Consider the following 15,385-nt stretch of genomic DNA (forward strand, 5'->3'; position numbering starts at 1 on the left):
GTCTATGTATAGACAGTATCCCACCATAACCACGCATCACTCGTCTATGTATAGACAGTATCCCACCATAACCACGCATCACTCGTCTATGTATAGACAGTACACCATAATCCCACCATAACCATAATGCATCACTCGTCTATGTATAGACAGTATCCCACCATAACCCTGCATCACTCGTCTATGTATAGACAGTATCCCACCATAACCATGCATCACTCGTCTATGTATAGACAGTATCCCACCATAACCCTGCATCACTCGTCTATGTATAGACAGTATCCCACCATAACCACGCATCACTCGTCTATGTATAGACAGTATCCCACCATAACCATGCATCACTCGTCTATGTATAGACAGTATCCCACCATAACCCTGCATCACTCGTCTATGTATAGACAGTATCCCACCATAACCACGCATCACTCGTCTATGTATAGACAGTATCCCACCATAACCACGCATCACTCGTCTATGTATAGACAGTATCCCACCATAACCACGCATCACTCGTCTATGTATAGACAGTATCCCACCATAACCCTGCATCACTCGTCTATGTATAGACAGTATCCCACCATAACCCTGCATCACTCGTCTATGTATAGACAGTATCCCACCATAACCATGCATCACTCGTCTATGTATAGACAGTATCCCACCATAACCACGCATCACTCGTCTATGTATAGACAGTATCCCACCATAACCCTGCATCACTCGTCTATGTATAGACAGTATCCCACCATAACCATGCATCACTCGTCTATGTATAGACAGTATCCCACCATAACCATGCATCACTCGTCTATGTATAGACAGTATCCCACCATAACCACGCATCACTCGTCTATGTATAGACAGTATCCCACCATAACCCGCATCACTCGTCTATGTATAGACAGTATCCCACCATAACCACGCATCACTCGTCTATGTATAGACAGTATCCCACCATAACCATGCATCACTCGTCTATGTATAGACAGTATCCCACCATAACCATGCATCACTCGTCTATGTATAGACAGTATCCCACCATAACCATGCATCACTCGTCTATGTATAGACAGTATCCCACCATAACCACGCATCACTCGTCTATGTATAGACAGTATCCCACCATAACCATGCATCACTCGTCTATGTATAGACAGTATCCCACCATAACCATGCATCACTCGTCTATGTATAGACAGTATCCCACCATAACCATGCATCACTCGTCTATGTATAGACAGTATCCCACCATAACCCTGCATCACTCGTCTATGTATAGACAGTATCCCACCATAACCATGCATCACTCGTCTATGTATAGACAGTATCCCACCATAACCATGCATCACTCGTCTATGTATAGACAGTATCCCACCATAACCCTGCATCACTCGTCTATGTATAGACAGTATCCCACCATAACCCTGCATCACTCGTCTATGTATAGACAGTATCCCACCATAACCCTGCATCACTCGTCTATGTATAGACAGTATCCCACCATAACCACGCATCACTCGTCTATGTATAGACAGTATCCCACCATAACCCTGCATCACTCGTCTATGTATAGACAGTATCCCACCATAACCATGCATCACTCGTCTATGTATAGACAGTATCCCACCATAACCCTGCATCACTCGTCTATGTATAGACAGTATCCCACCATAACCATGCATCACTCGTCTATGTATAGACAGTATCCCACCATAACCCTGCATCACTCGTCTATGTATAGACAGTATCCCACCATAACCCTGCATCACTCGTCTATGTATAGACAGTATCCCACCATAACCATGCATCACTCGTCTATGTATAGACAGTATCCCACCATAACCCTGCATCACTCGTCTATGTATAGACAGTATCCCACCATAACCCTGCATCACTCGTCTATGTATAGACAGTATCCCACCATAACCCTGCATCACTCGTCTATGTATAGACAGTATCCCACCATAACCCTGCATCACTCGTCTATGTATAGACAGTATCCCACCATAACCATGCATCACTCGTCTATGTATAGACAGTATCCCACCATAACCCTGCATCACTCGTCTATGTATAGACAGTATCCCACCATAACCCTGCATCACTCGTCTATGTATAGACAGTATCCCACCATAACCCTGCATCACTCGTCTATGTATAGATGTATAGACAGTATCCCACCATAACCCTGCATCACTCGTCTATGTATAGACAGTATCCCACCATAACCCTGCATCACTCGTCTATGTATAGACAGTATCCCACCATAACCATGCATCACTCGTCTATGTATAGACAGTATCCCACCATAACCCTGCATCACTCGTCTATGTATAGACAGTATCCCACCATAACCCTGCATCACTCGTCTATGTATAGACAGTATCCCACCATAACCCTGCATCACTCGTCTATGTATAGACAGTATCCCACCATAACCCTGCATCACTCGTCTATGTATAGACAGTATCCCACCATAACCCTGCATCACTCGTCTATGTATAGACAGTATCCCACCATAACCCTGCATCACTCGTCTATGTATAGACAGTATCCCACCATAACCATGCATCACTCGTCTATGTATAGACAGTATCCCACCATAACCCTGCATCACTCGTCTATGTATAGACAGTATCCCACCATAACCCTGCATCACTCGTCTATGTATAGACAGTATCCCACCATAACCCTGCATCACTCGTCTATGTATAGACAGTATCCCACCATAACCATGCATCACTCGTCTATGTATAGACAGTATCCCACCATAACCCTGCATCACTCGTCTATGTATAGACAGTATCCCACCATAACCCTGCATCACTCGTCTATGTATAGACAGTATCCCACCATAACCCTGCATCACTCGTCTATGTATAGACAGTATCCCACCATAACCCTGCATCACTCGTCTATGTATAGACAGTATCCCACCATAACCATGCATCACTCGTCTATGTATAGACAGTATCCCACCATAACCCTGCATCACTCGTCTATGTATAGACAGTATCCCACCATAACCCTGCATCACTCGTCTATGTATAGACAGTATCCCACCATAACCCTGCATCACTCGTCTATGTATAGACAGTATCCCACCATAACCACGCATCACTCGTCTATGTATAGACAGTATCCCACCATAACCCTGCATCACTCGTCTATGTATAGACAGTATCCCACCATAACCCTACATCACTCGTCTATGTATAGACAGTATCCCACCATAACCATGCAACACTCGTCTATGTATAGACAGTATCCCACCATAACCCTGCATCACTCGTCTATGTATAGACAGTATCCCACCATAACCCTGCATCACTCGTCTATGTATAGACAGTATCCCACCATAACCCTGCATCACTCGTCTATGTATAGACAGTATCCCACCATAACCCTGCATCACTCGTCTATGTATAGACAGTATCCCACCATAACCCTGCATCACTCGTCTATGTATAGACAGTATCCCACCATAACCATGCATCACTCGTCTATGTATAGACAGTATCCCACCATAACCCTGCATCACTCGTCTATGTATAGACAGTATCCCACCATAACCCTGCATCACTCGTCTATGTATAGACAGTATCCCACCATAACCCTGCATCACTCGTCTATGTATAGACAGTATCCCACCATAACCCTGCATCACTCGTCTATGTATAGACAGTATCCCACCATAACCCTGCATCACTCGTCTATGTATAGACAGTATCCCACCATAACCATGCATCACTCGTCTATGTATAGACAGTATCCCACCATAACCCTGCATCACTCGTCTATGTATAGACAGTATCCCACCATAACCCTGCATCACTCGTCTATGTATAGACAGTATCCCACCATAACCCTGCATCACTCGTCTATGTATAGACAGTATCCCACCATAACCCTGCATCACTCGTCTATGTATAGACAGTATCCCACCATAACCCTGCATCACTCGTCTATGTATAGACAGTATCCCACCATAACCATGCATCACTCGTCTATGTATAGACAGTATCCCACCATAACCCTGCATCACTCGTCTATGTATAGACAGTATCCCACCATAACCCTGCATCACTCGTCTATGTATAGACAGTATCCCACCATAACCCTGCATCACTCGTCTATGTATAGACAGTATCCCACCATAACCACGCATCACTCGTCTATGTATAGACAGTATCCCACCATAACCCTGCATCACTCGTCTATGTATAGACAGTATCCCACCATAACCCTACATCACTCGTCTATGTATAGACAGTATCCCACCATAACCATGCAACACTCGTCTATGTATAGACAGTATCCCACCATAACCCTGCATCACTCGTCTATGTATAGACAGTATCCCACCATAACCCTGCATCACTCGTCTATGTATAGACAGTATCCCACCATAACCCTGCATCACTCGTCTATGTATAGACAGTATCCCACCATAACCCTGCATCACTCGTCTATGTATAGACAGTATCCCACCATAACCATGCATCACTCGTCTATGTATAGACAGTATCCCACCATAACCCTGCATCACTCGTCTATGTATACACAGTATCCCACCATAACCATGCAACACTCGTCTATGTATAGACAGTATCCCACCATAACCATGCATCACTCGTCTATGTATACACAGTATCCCACCATAACCCTGCAACACTCGTCTATGTATACACAGTATCCCACCATAACCATGCATCACTCGTCTATGTATAGACAGTATCCCACCATAACCCTGCATCACTCGTCTATGTATAGACAGTATCCCACCATAACCATGCAACACTCGTCTATGTATAGACAGTATCCCACCATAACCATGCATCACTCGTCTATGTATAGACAGTATCCCACCATAACCATGCATCACTCGTCTATGTATAGACAGTATCCCACCATAACCCTGCATCACTCGTCTATGTATAGACAGTATCCCACCATAACCCTGCATCACTCGTCTATGTATAGACAGTATCCCACCATAACCACGCATCACTCGTCTATGTATAGACAGTATCCCACCATAACAAACCAATTCCTCTTCAGGGGCTTCAGTTAGAAAGAACATGTTCTATGTGACAAAATGCTTGATACACCAGTGTTTCTACCGTGGGCCATGGATCCTAAAATAACCAGTCACACAAACCTTCCCCGTCACTGGTTAAATGCATGGAAGCGTCTGTACATCCAGAGAGTAGGCCTAGAACTAAGACAAACCCCGCCCCCCTGTTGCCCTCAGATACTCAGAACATGATTTGATAATAGGGCTGTCTTGAAAAGCCCAACCAAATCGTTTCTAGCATTTTAGGGGTCTCATTGAAATGATCGTAAGCTACATAAGAGTTTGATATTCTGATCAATCTTGAGTGGTTTGAGTACCGTACACATTCTTTATGAGCACAAATTCATTTATAAATATATGTAAAGTGACTTCGGAAAGTATTCAGACCCCTTGACTTTCTCCACATTTTGTTACGTTACAGCCTTATTCTAAAATTGATTAAAAAAATTAAAAAATACTCCGCAATCTACACACAACACCCCATAATGACATCACAATACCCCATAATGACATCACAATACCCCATAATGACATCACAATACCCCATAATGACATCACAATACCCCATAATGATAAAGCCAAAACAAGTTTTTAGAAATGTATTAAAAACCAAAACAGAAATAGCTTATTAAATTAAGTATTCAGGGCCTTTGCTATGAGGCTCGAAAATGAGCTCAGGTGCATCCTGCTTCCATTGATCATCCTTGAGATGTTTCTACAACTTGGAGTCCAGCTGTGGTAAATTCAATTGATTGGACATGATGTGGAAAGGCACATAACTGTCTATAAAAAAAAGGACCCACAGTTGCCAGGGCATGTCAGAGCAAAAACCAAGCCATGAGGTCGATGGAATTGTCCGTAAACCTCCGAGACAGGATTGTGTTGAGGCACAGGTCTGGGGAAGGGTAGCAAAAAATGTCAGCAGCACTGAAGGTCCCCAAGTGCCCTCCCATCATTCTTAAAATGGAAGAAGTTTGGAACCACCAAGACTCTTCATAGAGCTGGCAACCCCGCCAAACTGAGCAATCAGGGTAGAAGGGCCTTGGTCTGGGAGGTGACCAAGAACCCGATGGTCACTCTGACAGAGCTCCAGAGTTCCTCTGTGGAGATAGGAGAAACTTTCAGAAGGACAACTATCTCTGCCGCACTCCACCAATCAGGCCTTTATGGTAGAGTGGCCAGACGGAAGCCACTCCTCAGTAAAAGGCACATGACAGCCCGTTTGGAGTTTGCCAAAAGGCACCTAAAGATTCTCAGACCATGAGAAACAAGATTCTCTGGTCTGATGAAAGCAAGATTGAACTGTTTGGTCTGAAGGCCAAGCGTAACGTCTGGAGAAAACCTGCCACCATCCCTACGGTGAAGCATGGTGGTGGCAGCATCATGCTGTGGGGATGTTTTTCAGCGGCAGGGACTGGGAGACTAGTCAAGATTGAGGGAAAGATGAACGGAGCAAAGTACAGAGAGATCCTTGATGAAAACCTGCTCCAGAGTGCTCAGGACGCTCAGACTAGGGCGAAGGTTCACCTTCCAACAGGACAACGACCCTAAGCACACAGATAAGACAACGCAGGAGTGGCTTCGGGACAAGTCTCTGAATGTCCTTGAGTGGCCCAGCCGGAGCCCAGACTTGAACCCGATCAAACATCTCTGGAGAGACCTGAAAACAGCTGTGCAGCGACGCTCCCCATCCAACCTGACAGAGAGGATCTGCAGAGAGGAATGGGAGAAAGTCCCACTTTTAATACGGTATGACTACTTGCATAAAAACTGTGGATAGAAACGTGAGGCCGGCGAGAACTGTTCCATGAAAATAACTCCAAATGCGCACATCATGTGTATATCTGGGGCAGGTGGCTGTGACACCTCTGGACTCTAATTGGCCTCAGTCTGGACTATGTTTTACTGTTTTGGGGCAATATGACTTGTGATCAAAAAGGACAGAATTCAAATTCAATTACATTCTCTGATTCTCTGACCATTAAAAGAGATTCTCCTGTACTTTTTAGCCAGTAGTTCTGAAGGTAAACGCTCTCTAGCCAATAGTGGTTCTCGATAAAATGGCGGACTACGTCACATCGGAACAGATATGTCATGACTCTCTCCACTCTGCATCTTGATTCGTTGTCACTCAAAATGGCGAGGGGCTGAAGCTCATTGGCTAGAAATCAAATTGCTAGGGGGCTAGCCCATGTGGGAGGAGGGGTGGAGGGGTGGAGGGGGGGGGGGGGTGGAGCAGCACAGCTTCCAGAAATACTGTTGCTTTCAAACTCGGGATTCCGTGGCTAATTGAGGTAAGACTAATTCTTGCGCATAGATTATGCATGTATGAACTACACATTGACACATCCTGCCCAAAGCTGGAGGTTTCAAAAATACTTACTAGTAGCCAAAGTTCTGGAGCCTGTCTAACTGTTCTATTTGAATTCTGTTTGATTCTATGTGCATTCTATTTGAATTCTGTTTGATTCTATGTGCATTCTATTTGAATTCTGTTTGATTCTATGTGCATTCTATTTGAGTTCTGTTTGATTCTATGTGCATTCTATTTGAATTCTGTTTGATTCTATGTGCATTCTATTTGAATTCTGTTTGATTCTATGTGCATTCTATTTGAATTCTGTTTGATTCTATGTGCATTCTATTTGAATTCTGTTTGATTCTATGTGCATTCTATTTGAGTTCTGTTTGATTCTATGTGCATTCTATTTGAATTCTGTTTGATTCTATGTGCATTATATTTGAATTCTGTTTGATTCTATGTGCATTCTATTTGAATTCTGTTTGATTCTATGTGCATTCTATTTGAATTCTGTTTGATTCTATGTGCATTCTGTTGACTGCTGAATGGGGGCCAATATTATTCACTAAGCTTGGAAGATATCCTGAATATTGGCAGATATCCCGCGCGGACAAAATTTCAACAGACAATAAAGATATTGTATTTATTGAGAAGGCATACAATAACATCAGTCAAGCACTTTTGGGAAGGAGAAAGTTTAGCTACCTGAGTATACCTTTAAAAAAAATCTGACTAATTTGGCCTACTAATTGATGTAATTACCTGGATCCCAGGTGAATTGGTTTATGAGTTCTACTGTAACCAGAGAAACCACTAGTATCAACAGCAGGTTACTCAAGGTCCCAAAGTTAAGCTGACAGGGAATTGATTGAGGATTTTGGTTTGGCTCATTGCACAACTTACAGCTTTTTCTATTTGACTAATGATGCAATTGTGATTTTGGCATTATGTTATATTACGGTCAATTGGATAAGCTTGATATGTCACTAACAAAATACCTTTTGACTGTTGCATCAGGTTCTTTATTTTAATGTCATGTCTTCGATACAGGCCTTCTTGCATTGAAAGCAAAAATATGTTTTTAAATAGCTGTTGAAAAATATGGTTTAACTTTACATAAATGTAACGTTAGCTAGGAGCATATCATTTGAGCCATGATGATGGAAGAGGCCTAGCTTAGTGTATAGCTATTAATATTCGTGTGCTAATAATTCTGCATGAACCTCCGTAACATTGGATCTATAATGTAAAATAATGTACATTTTATCAACCAAAACAAAGCCGATCTTTGCACAGACATATCAGCTCCCGTCGACAGCCCACGATGGGGTTCTCTGCATCGAATTTACGAAAATCCCTGATGAATTGTTCATAAATATCAATACAAGTTTGTCCGTTAGCTATATCGATATAAAACGATGTATTATCAAGCCGTACGCGGTAGATCGTTGAAGTCAAACGGTGCCAGGTAGCGAAAAGAGAGCTGGGATGCAGCCGCCGCAGAGAGAGAGAGAGAGAGAGAGAGAGAGAGAGAGAGACCTGCTGGAGAGAGAAAAAAAACTCGAAAACCAAATGAAATATAGGCAGGCCTGAAATAAACACTGCCGTCAGCGTACTATTACACAAATCTAACGTGATCGATGTAGTCTAACGCAAAATGCACCTTAAGGAATAACGGCAAATACAAAGAGGACGAAGGACACGTTAGTGATGGAAATCATTTCCATTTTAGTGCATCATCTCGCCCCCTGCAATGCATCCCCACGATCCATATTACAGCCGGTGTTTCCTAAAGATCCCCATCCAGCAACCTCCACTCGGTACCCCCGTCTCGCCATGCCCAGCTTCACCCCCGTCTCCCCGGTCCATACCTCCTCGTCCTGCGGACATTCCGGGATCCCCACCGAACAGGCGGGGTCCAGGCAGGCTCCCAGCTCCTCCAGTCCCCGCTCCCGCTCCGGGTCTCGGTCCATCGTGTCACCGTTGAAGACGGGCGGTGGGGACTCGGCGTTACTCAACGCCGCCATTTTAAACTGCGATCAGCTGAGTGGAAAATAATCGAGGAGAGGAGACAGGAGGGGGAGACAGATTCAAGAAATGTAGCTAGCTGGCTAGTAAAGCACCGGGATGTGATGGTTTTGGGGTACACGAGGAAATCAGGGTACCACTTTCCTCCTTTCTGTGTCAGTGACTATTTCTATTGTTTTATCATGTCAATAACGAGTATTTAATTTGTTTCAGTGACCGCATTTGATTTTGTTTACTGATTAGTAGCTTACAACTGCATCAAGTGCACCTGCAAAATGAAACGCAACAAAATACAAAACACATTAACCACAAAACAAATGTATAGCACCAACCTTTGCAGGTCTACCATCATACACAGACAGGCAAACCAAACCCGAGCTGAGATTTTAACTCCAGTAGTTAAAATCTCAGCTAGACCAGAGAGGTAAAAAGGCGAACAGAGAGGGCTAATTTGGCCCAAAATTGTTTCGTCCGCCAGGCGAGGAGTATTTATAACCAACGTAGCCACAGGAAAAGGGGAACCAGTGAAGAACAAACACCATTGTAAATACAACCCATATTTATGTTTATTTATTGTCCCTTTTCAAATCAAATCAAATCAAATCAAATTTTATTTGTCACATACACATGGTTAGCAGATGTTAATGCGAGTGTAGCGAAATGCTTGTGCTTCTAGTTCCGACAATGCAGTAATAACCAACGAGTAATCTAACTAACAATTCCAAAACTACTGTCTTGTACACAGTGTAAGGGGATAAAGAATATGTACATAAGGATATATGAATGAGTGATGGTACAGAGCAGCATAGGCAAGATACAGTAGATGGTATCGAGTACAGTAAATACATATGAGATGAGTATGTAAACAAAGTGGCATAGTTAAAGTGGCTAGTGATACATGTATTACATAAGGATACCGTCGATGATATAGAGTACAGTATATACGTATGCATATGAGATGAATAATGTAGGGTAAGTAACATTTATATAAGGTAGCATTGTTTAAAGTGGCTAGTGATATATTTACATCATTTCCCATCAATTCCCATTATTAAAGTGGCTGGAGTTGAGTCAGTGTCAGTGTGTTGGCAGCAGCCACTCAGTGTTAGTGGTGGCTGTTTAACAGTCTGATGGCCTTGAGATAGAAGCTGTTTTTCAGTCTCTCGGTCCCACCTTTTTGTACTTTAACTATTTACACATCGTTACAACACCGTATATATTCATAATATGACATTTGAAATGTCTTTATTATTTTGGAACTTCTGTGAGTGTAATGTTTACTGTTCATTTTTATTGTTTATTTCACTTTTGTTTGATATCTACTTCACTTGCTTTGGCAACGTAAACACATGTTTCCCATGCCAATAAAGCCCCTTAAATTGAAATTGAAATTGATTATCTCTACTCTGTCAGAGATACGAAGCAGAGACAGATCCTTAACAAGTACAGGCTGAGTGACCTCCGATTGACATAGAATCTGGGCAGACATTAAAAGACATGGCGACCCAAAGAGGAGCGTGTATGTGGTCACTGCACGACAGGGGAGGTAGAAACAGAGATGCACTTTCTCCTTTAATGTGAGAAATATAATCCTCACCAAGAGATTCATTATTCGTAGAAATTACTACATTTATTCCACATTTGATCTTATTAAAAGGAAAAACAAGAAATACTCATAGGTGAAGGAAGGAGCAACGACTCCTCTTGCAGACAAATATGTATTTGCCTCCCAAAGCCTGGGAGACATTGAATAATTAACTTAATTATTATTAGGGTTGTGATTATTATTCCTAATAGTAGTGGTACGAGTAGTAGGGGTGATGGTAATGACATCAGTTTAATGAATGATAGTTGTGGTATAGTATTGTTGATAATGAATGATGGTTGTGGTAGTGGTGGTATAGTATTGTTGATAATTAATGATGGTTGTGGTGGTGGTGGTGGTATAGTATTGTTGATAATTAATGATGGTGGTGGTGGTGGTGGTATAGTATTGTTGATAATTAATGATAGTTGTGGTGGTGGTGGTATAGTATTGTTGATAATTAATGATGGTTGTGGTAGTGGTGGTATAGTATTGTTGATAATTAATGATAGTTGTGGTGGTATAGTATTGTTGAAATTTAATGATGGTTGTGGTGGTGGTGGTATAGTATTGTTGATAATTAATGATGGCTGTGGTGGTGGTGGTATAGTATTGTTGATAATTAATGATGGTTGTGGTGGTGGTGGTATAGTATTGTTGATAATTAATGATGGTTGTGGTGGTGGTGGTATAGTATTGTTGATAATTAATGATGGTTGTGGTGGTGGTGGTATAGTATTGTTGATAATTAATGATGGTTGTGGTGGTGGTGGTATAGTATTGTTGATAATTAATGATGGTTGTGGTAGTGGTGGTATAGTATTGTTGAAAGTTAATGATGGTTGTGGTAGTGGTGGTATAGTATTGTTGATAGTTAATGATGGTTGTGGTAGTGGTGGTATAGTATTGTTGATAATTAATGATGGTTGTGGTAGTATAGTATTGTTGATAATTAATGATGGTTGTGGTAGTTGTGGTATTGTTGATAATGAATGATGGTTGTGGTAGTTGTGGTATAGTATTGTATTAGTCATGGTGATGCTAGTGTAACAGTACAAATTTAGACCGTCCCCTCGCCCATACCCGGGCGCGAACTAGGGACCTTCTGCACACATCAACAGTCACCCTCGAAGCATCGTTACCCATCGCTCCACAAAAGCCGCGGCCCTTGCAGAGGAAGGGGAACAACTACTTCAAGGTCTCAGAGCAAGTGACGTCACTGATTGAAACGCTATTTAGCGCCCACGCTAACTAAGCTAGCCGTTTCACATCCGTTACACTAGTGGTAGTACTGATATAATGGTGAGTTAGTTATAGTTTCATTTTCCATTTTTAGCTTTTTTTCATTCCTATTATTTATTATTTATCTACTATTAACTGTTACCATTTAATTATTTGTATTATTTATTACCATTTGATATTATTATTCTGCATTATTTTATTACAATTTATATTGTATACATTGTTGCCTGGGCAATATTGACGCAATGTTTTTCATGCCAATAAAGCAGCTTGGATTTGAATTTGATTTGAGTAACCTAACGTAAAATAATGAGAATGAGTGTCGACTTTTGGTCAACAAAAAAGTGTAATGGCTCATTTGCTTCGTGAGGCTTATTTGATTGAATAGAAGACTTGTCATGTTTAGGTTGTTACGAGCGCGCTGATATAAGGTGAACACGTGACATCCCGGCAACTTTGAGAAAAAAAACACTTCATATCAGTTTATCCCGGTTCTTGACAGTCCTGTTCATGAGGCGTCTCACTCTCCACGTAATTACAGACAGGTGACGTCAAGAACCCCTCATCGAATATTCAACAAAATATTCAAATAAACTAGATGTATCCACCAATCCGAAGAGAGGAGGGAGCGTGACAGGCAGTCTTCCACCGCTCTATGGACAACAGTTTCCATTGTCAGGGTGGAGACATCCAGTAGGCATCTCTTCATTTTATCTGAATCTCTGGGTAAATCAAACTGCAGGTTTAATCTGTAGGCAAGTCAACCCTGCCAATCATACTGAACAAAAATATAAACACAACATGAAACAATTTAAATGATTTTACCGAGTTGCAGTTTATGTAAGGAAATCAGTCAATTTAAATAAATAAATTAGGCACTAATCTATCAATTTCACGACTAGGAAGTAAGACATGCATCTGTTGGTCACAGAAACCGTAAATAAAAGGTAGGGGTGTGGATCAGAAAACCGGGCAGTATCTGCTGTCACCACCACTTGCCTCATGCAGCGCGACACATCTCCTTCACACAGAGTTGATCAGGCTGTCAATTGTGGCCTGTTGGAATGTTGTCCCACTCCTCTTCAACGGCTGTTGCGAAGTTGCTGGATATTGGCGGGAACTGGAACACGCTGTCGTACACGTCCATCCAGAGCATCCCAAACATGCTCAATGGGGTGACATGTCTGGTGAGTCTGCAGGCCATGGAAGAACTGGGACATTTTCAGGTTCCAGGAATTGTGTACAGATCCTAGCGACATGGGGCTGTGCATTATCATGCTGAAACATGAGGTAATGGAGGACGAATAGCACGACAATTGGCCTCAGGATCTTGTCACGGAATCTCTGTTCGTTTAAATTGCCTTCGATAAAATGCCATTTTTTAAATTGTCCGTAGATTATGCCTACCCATACCATAACCCAACCACCACCTTGAGGCACTTTGTTCACAACAATGACATCAGCAAACCGCTTGCACATACAACACCATACACGTGGTTGTGAGGTAGCGAGGCCAGTTGGATGTACTGCCAAATTCTCTAAAACGACATTGGAGGTGGCTTATAGTAGAGAAAAATACATTAAATTCTCTGGCAACAGCTCTGGTGGACATTCCTGCAGTCAACATGCCAATTGCACGCTCCCTCAAAACATGAGACATCTGTGGCAATGTGTTGTGTAAAAAAACTGCACATTTTAGAGTGACCTTTAATTGTCCCCAGCACAAGGTGCACCTGTGTAACGATCATTCTGTTTAATCAGCTTCTTGATATGCCACTCCTGTCAGGTGGATGTGTTCTCAGTAAAGGAGAACTGCTCACTAACAGGGATGTAAACACATTTGAGTCTAACATTGGAAAGAAATCAGCTTTTTGTGCGTCTGGAACATTTATGGGATCTTTTATTTCTGCTCATGGAACCAAAACATTACATATTGTGTTTATATTTTTGTTCAGTGTAGAAGGGCTGCATCTCCTCATCTCTCCTTTGACCCTGGGACACACCATTCTGAGTGCACACGGGGGGGGGGGGGGGGGGGGGCAGAGTGAAAAACACATCTTACAAATCCTACCTTCACGTACTGAAACCTATCATTGGGGTTATCATTATGTTAAATGTATTATCGTGGACGTAATAATAGGGCAGCTGAACAAATTACTCCAGATTATGATGGTTTAACTGCCATGGAGTTGAATGAGTGTTCTGGTCTCATGATGAGCAACCAGATTATGATGGTTTAACTGCCATGGAGTTGAATGAGTGTTCTGGCCTCATGATGAGCAACGAGAAAGGACCAGCTCTCTGGGACAGAGGATATTACACAGAGAGAGAGACAGCGAGAGAGAGAGAGAGGCAGCGAGAGAGAGAGAGAGAGGCAGCGAGAGAGGCAGCGAGAGAGAGAGGCAGCGAGAGAGAGAGAGAGAGAGAGAGGCAGAGAGAGAGAGAGAGAGAGGCAGCGAGAGAGAGAGAGAGGCAGCGAGAGAGAGGCAGCGAGAGAGAGAAAGAGACAGCGAGAGAGAGAAAGAGACAGCGAGAGAGAGAAAGAGACAGCGAGAGAGAGAAAGAGACAGCGAGGGAGAGGCAGCGAGAGAGCGAGGCAGCGAGAGAGAGAGGCAGCGAGAGAGCGAGGCAGCGAGAGAGGCAGCGAGAGAGCGAGGCAGCGAGAGAGAGAGAGGCAGGGAGAGAGAGAGAGAGAGAGAGAGGCAGCGAGAGAGAGAGAGAGAGAGAGAGGCAGCGAGAGAGAGAGAGAGAGAGAGGCAGCGAGAGAGAGAGAGAGAGAGGCAGCGAGAGAGAGAGAGAGAGAGAGGCAGCGAGAGAGAGAGAGAGAGAGGCAGCGAGAGAGAGAGAGAGAGAGAGAGAGAGAGAGGCAGAGAGAGAGAGAGAGGCAGCGAGAGAGAGAGAGAGTAAGACCAAAATAATGGGAGAGACAGCGAGAGAGAGAGAGAGAGAGACAGCGAGAGAGAGAGAGAGACAGCGAGAGAGAGACAGCGAGAGAGAGAGAGACAGCGAGAGAGAGAGACAGCGAGAGAGAGAGAGACAGCGAGAGAGAGCGCGAGAGAGAGAGGCAGCAAGAGAGAGAGAGAGAGGAGCCCAGTAATATATCTGTTCCTTTTATAGAAAGGTGCACTACATAGGGAATAGGGTCTAT

The 15,385-nt window shown here is 43.0% G+C and overlaps 1 protein-coding gene across 2 annotated transcripts in view; it reads right to left on the reverse strand.

Moving 5' to 3' along the window:
* Nucleotides 1-9,409, reverse strand: part of LOC139395874 (serine/threonine-protein kinase B-raf-like) — a 66,455-nt gene extending 57,046 nt beyond the window's left edge. For both annotated transcript variants that reach the window (XM_071143187.1, XM_071143186.1), the window contains exon 1: nt 9,254-9,409. In XM_071143187.1, coding sequence (XP_070999288.1) covers nt 9,254-9,409 — 156 coding nt within the window. The remainder of the gene's footprint in view (nt 1-9,253) is intronic.
* Between the last annotated feature and the right edge of the window lie 5,976 nt (nt 9,410-15,385).

This window comes from Oncorhynchus clarkii, unplaced genomic scaffold (assembly GCF_045791955.1).
Source record: "Oncorhynchus clarkii lewisi isolate Uvic-CL-2024 unplaced genomic scaffold, UVic_Ocla_1.0 unplaced_contig_2795_pilon_pilon, whole genome shotgun sequence".
Lineage (NCBI taxonomy): Eukaryota > Metazoa > Chordata > Actinopteri > Salmoniformes > Salmonidae > Oncorhynchus > Oncorhynchus clarkii.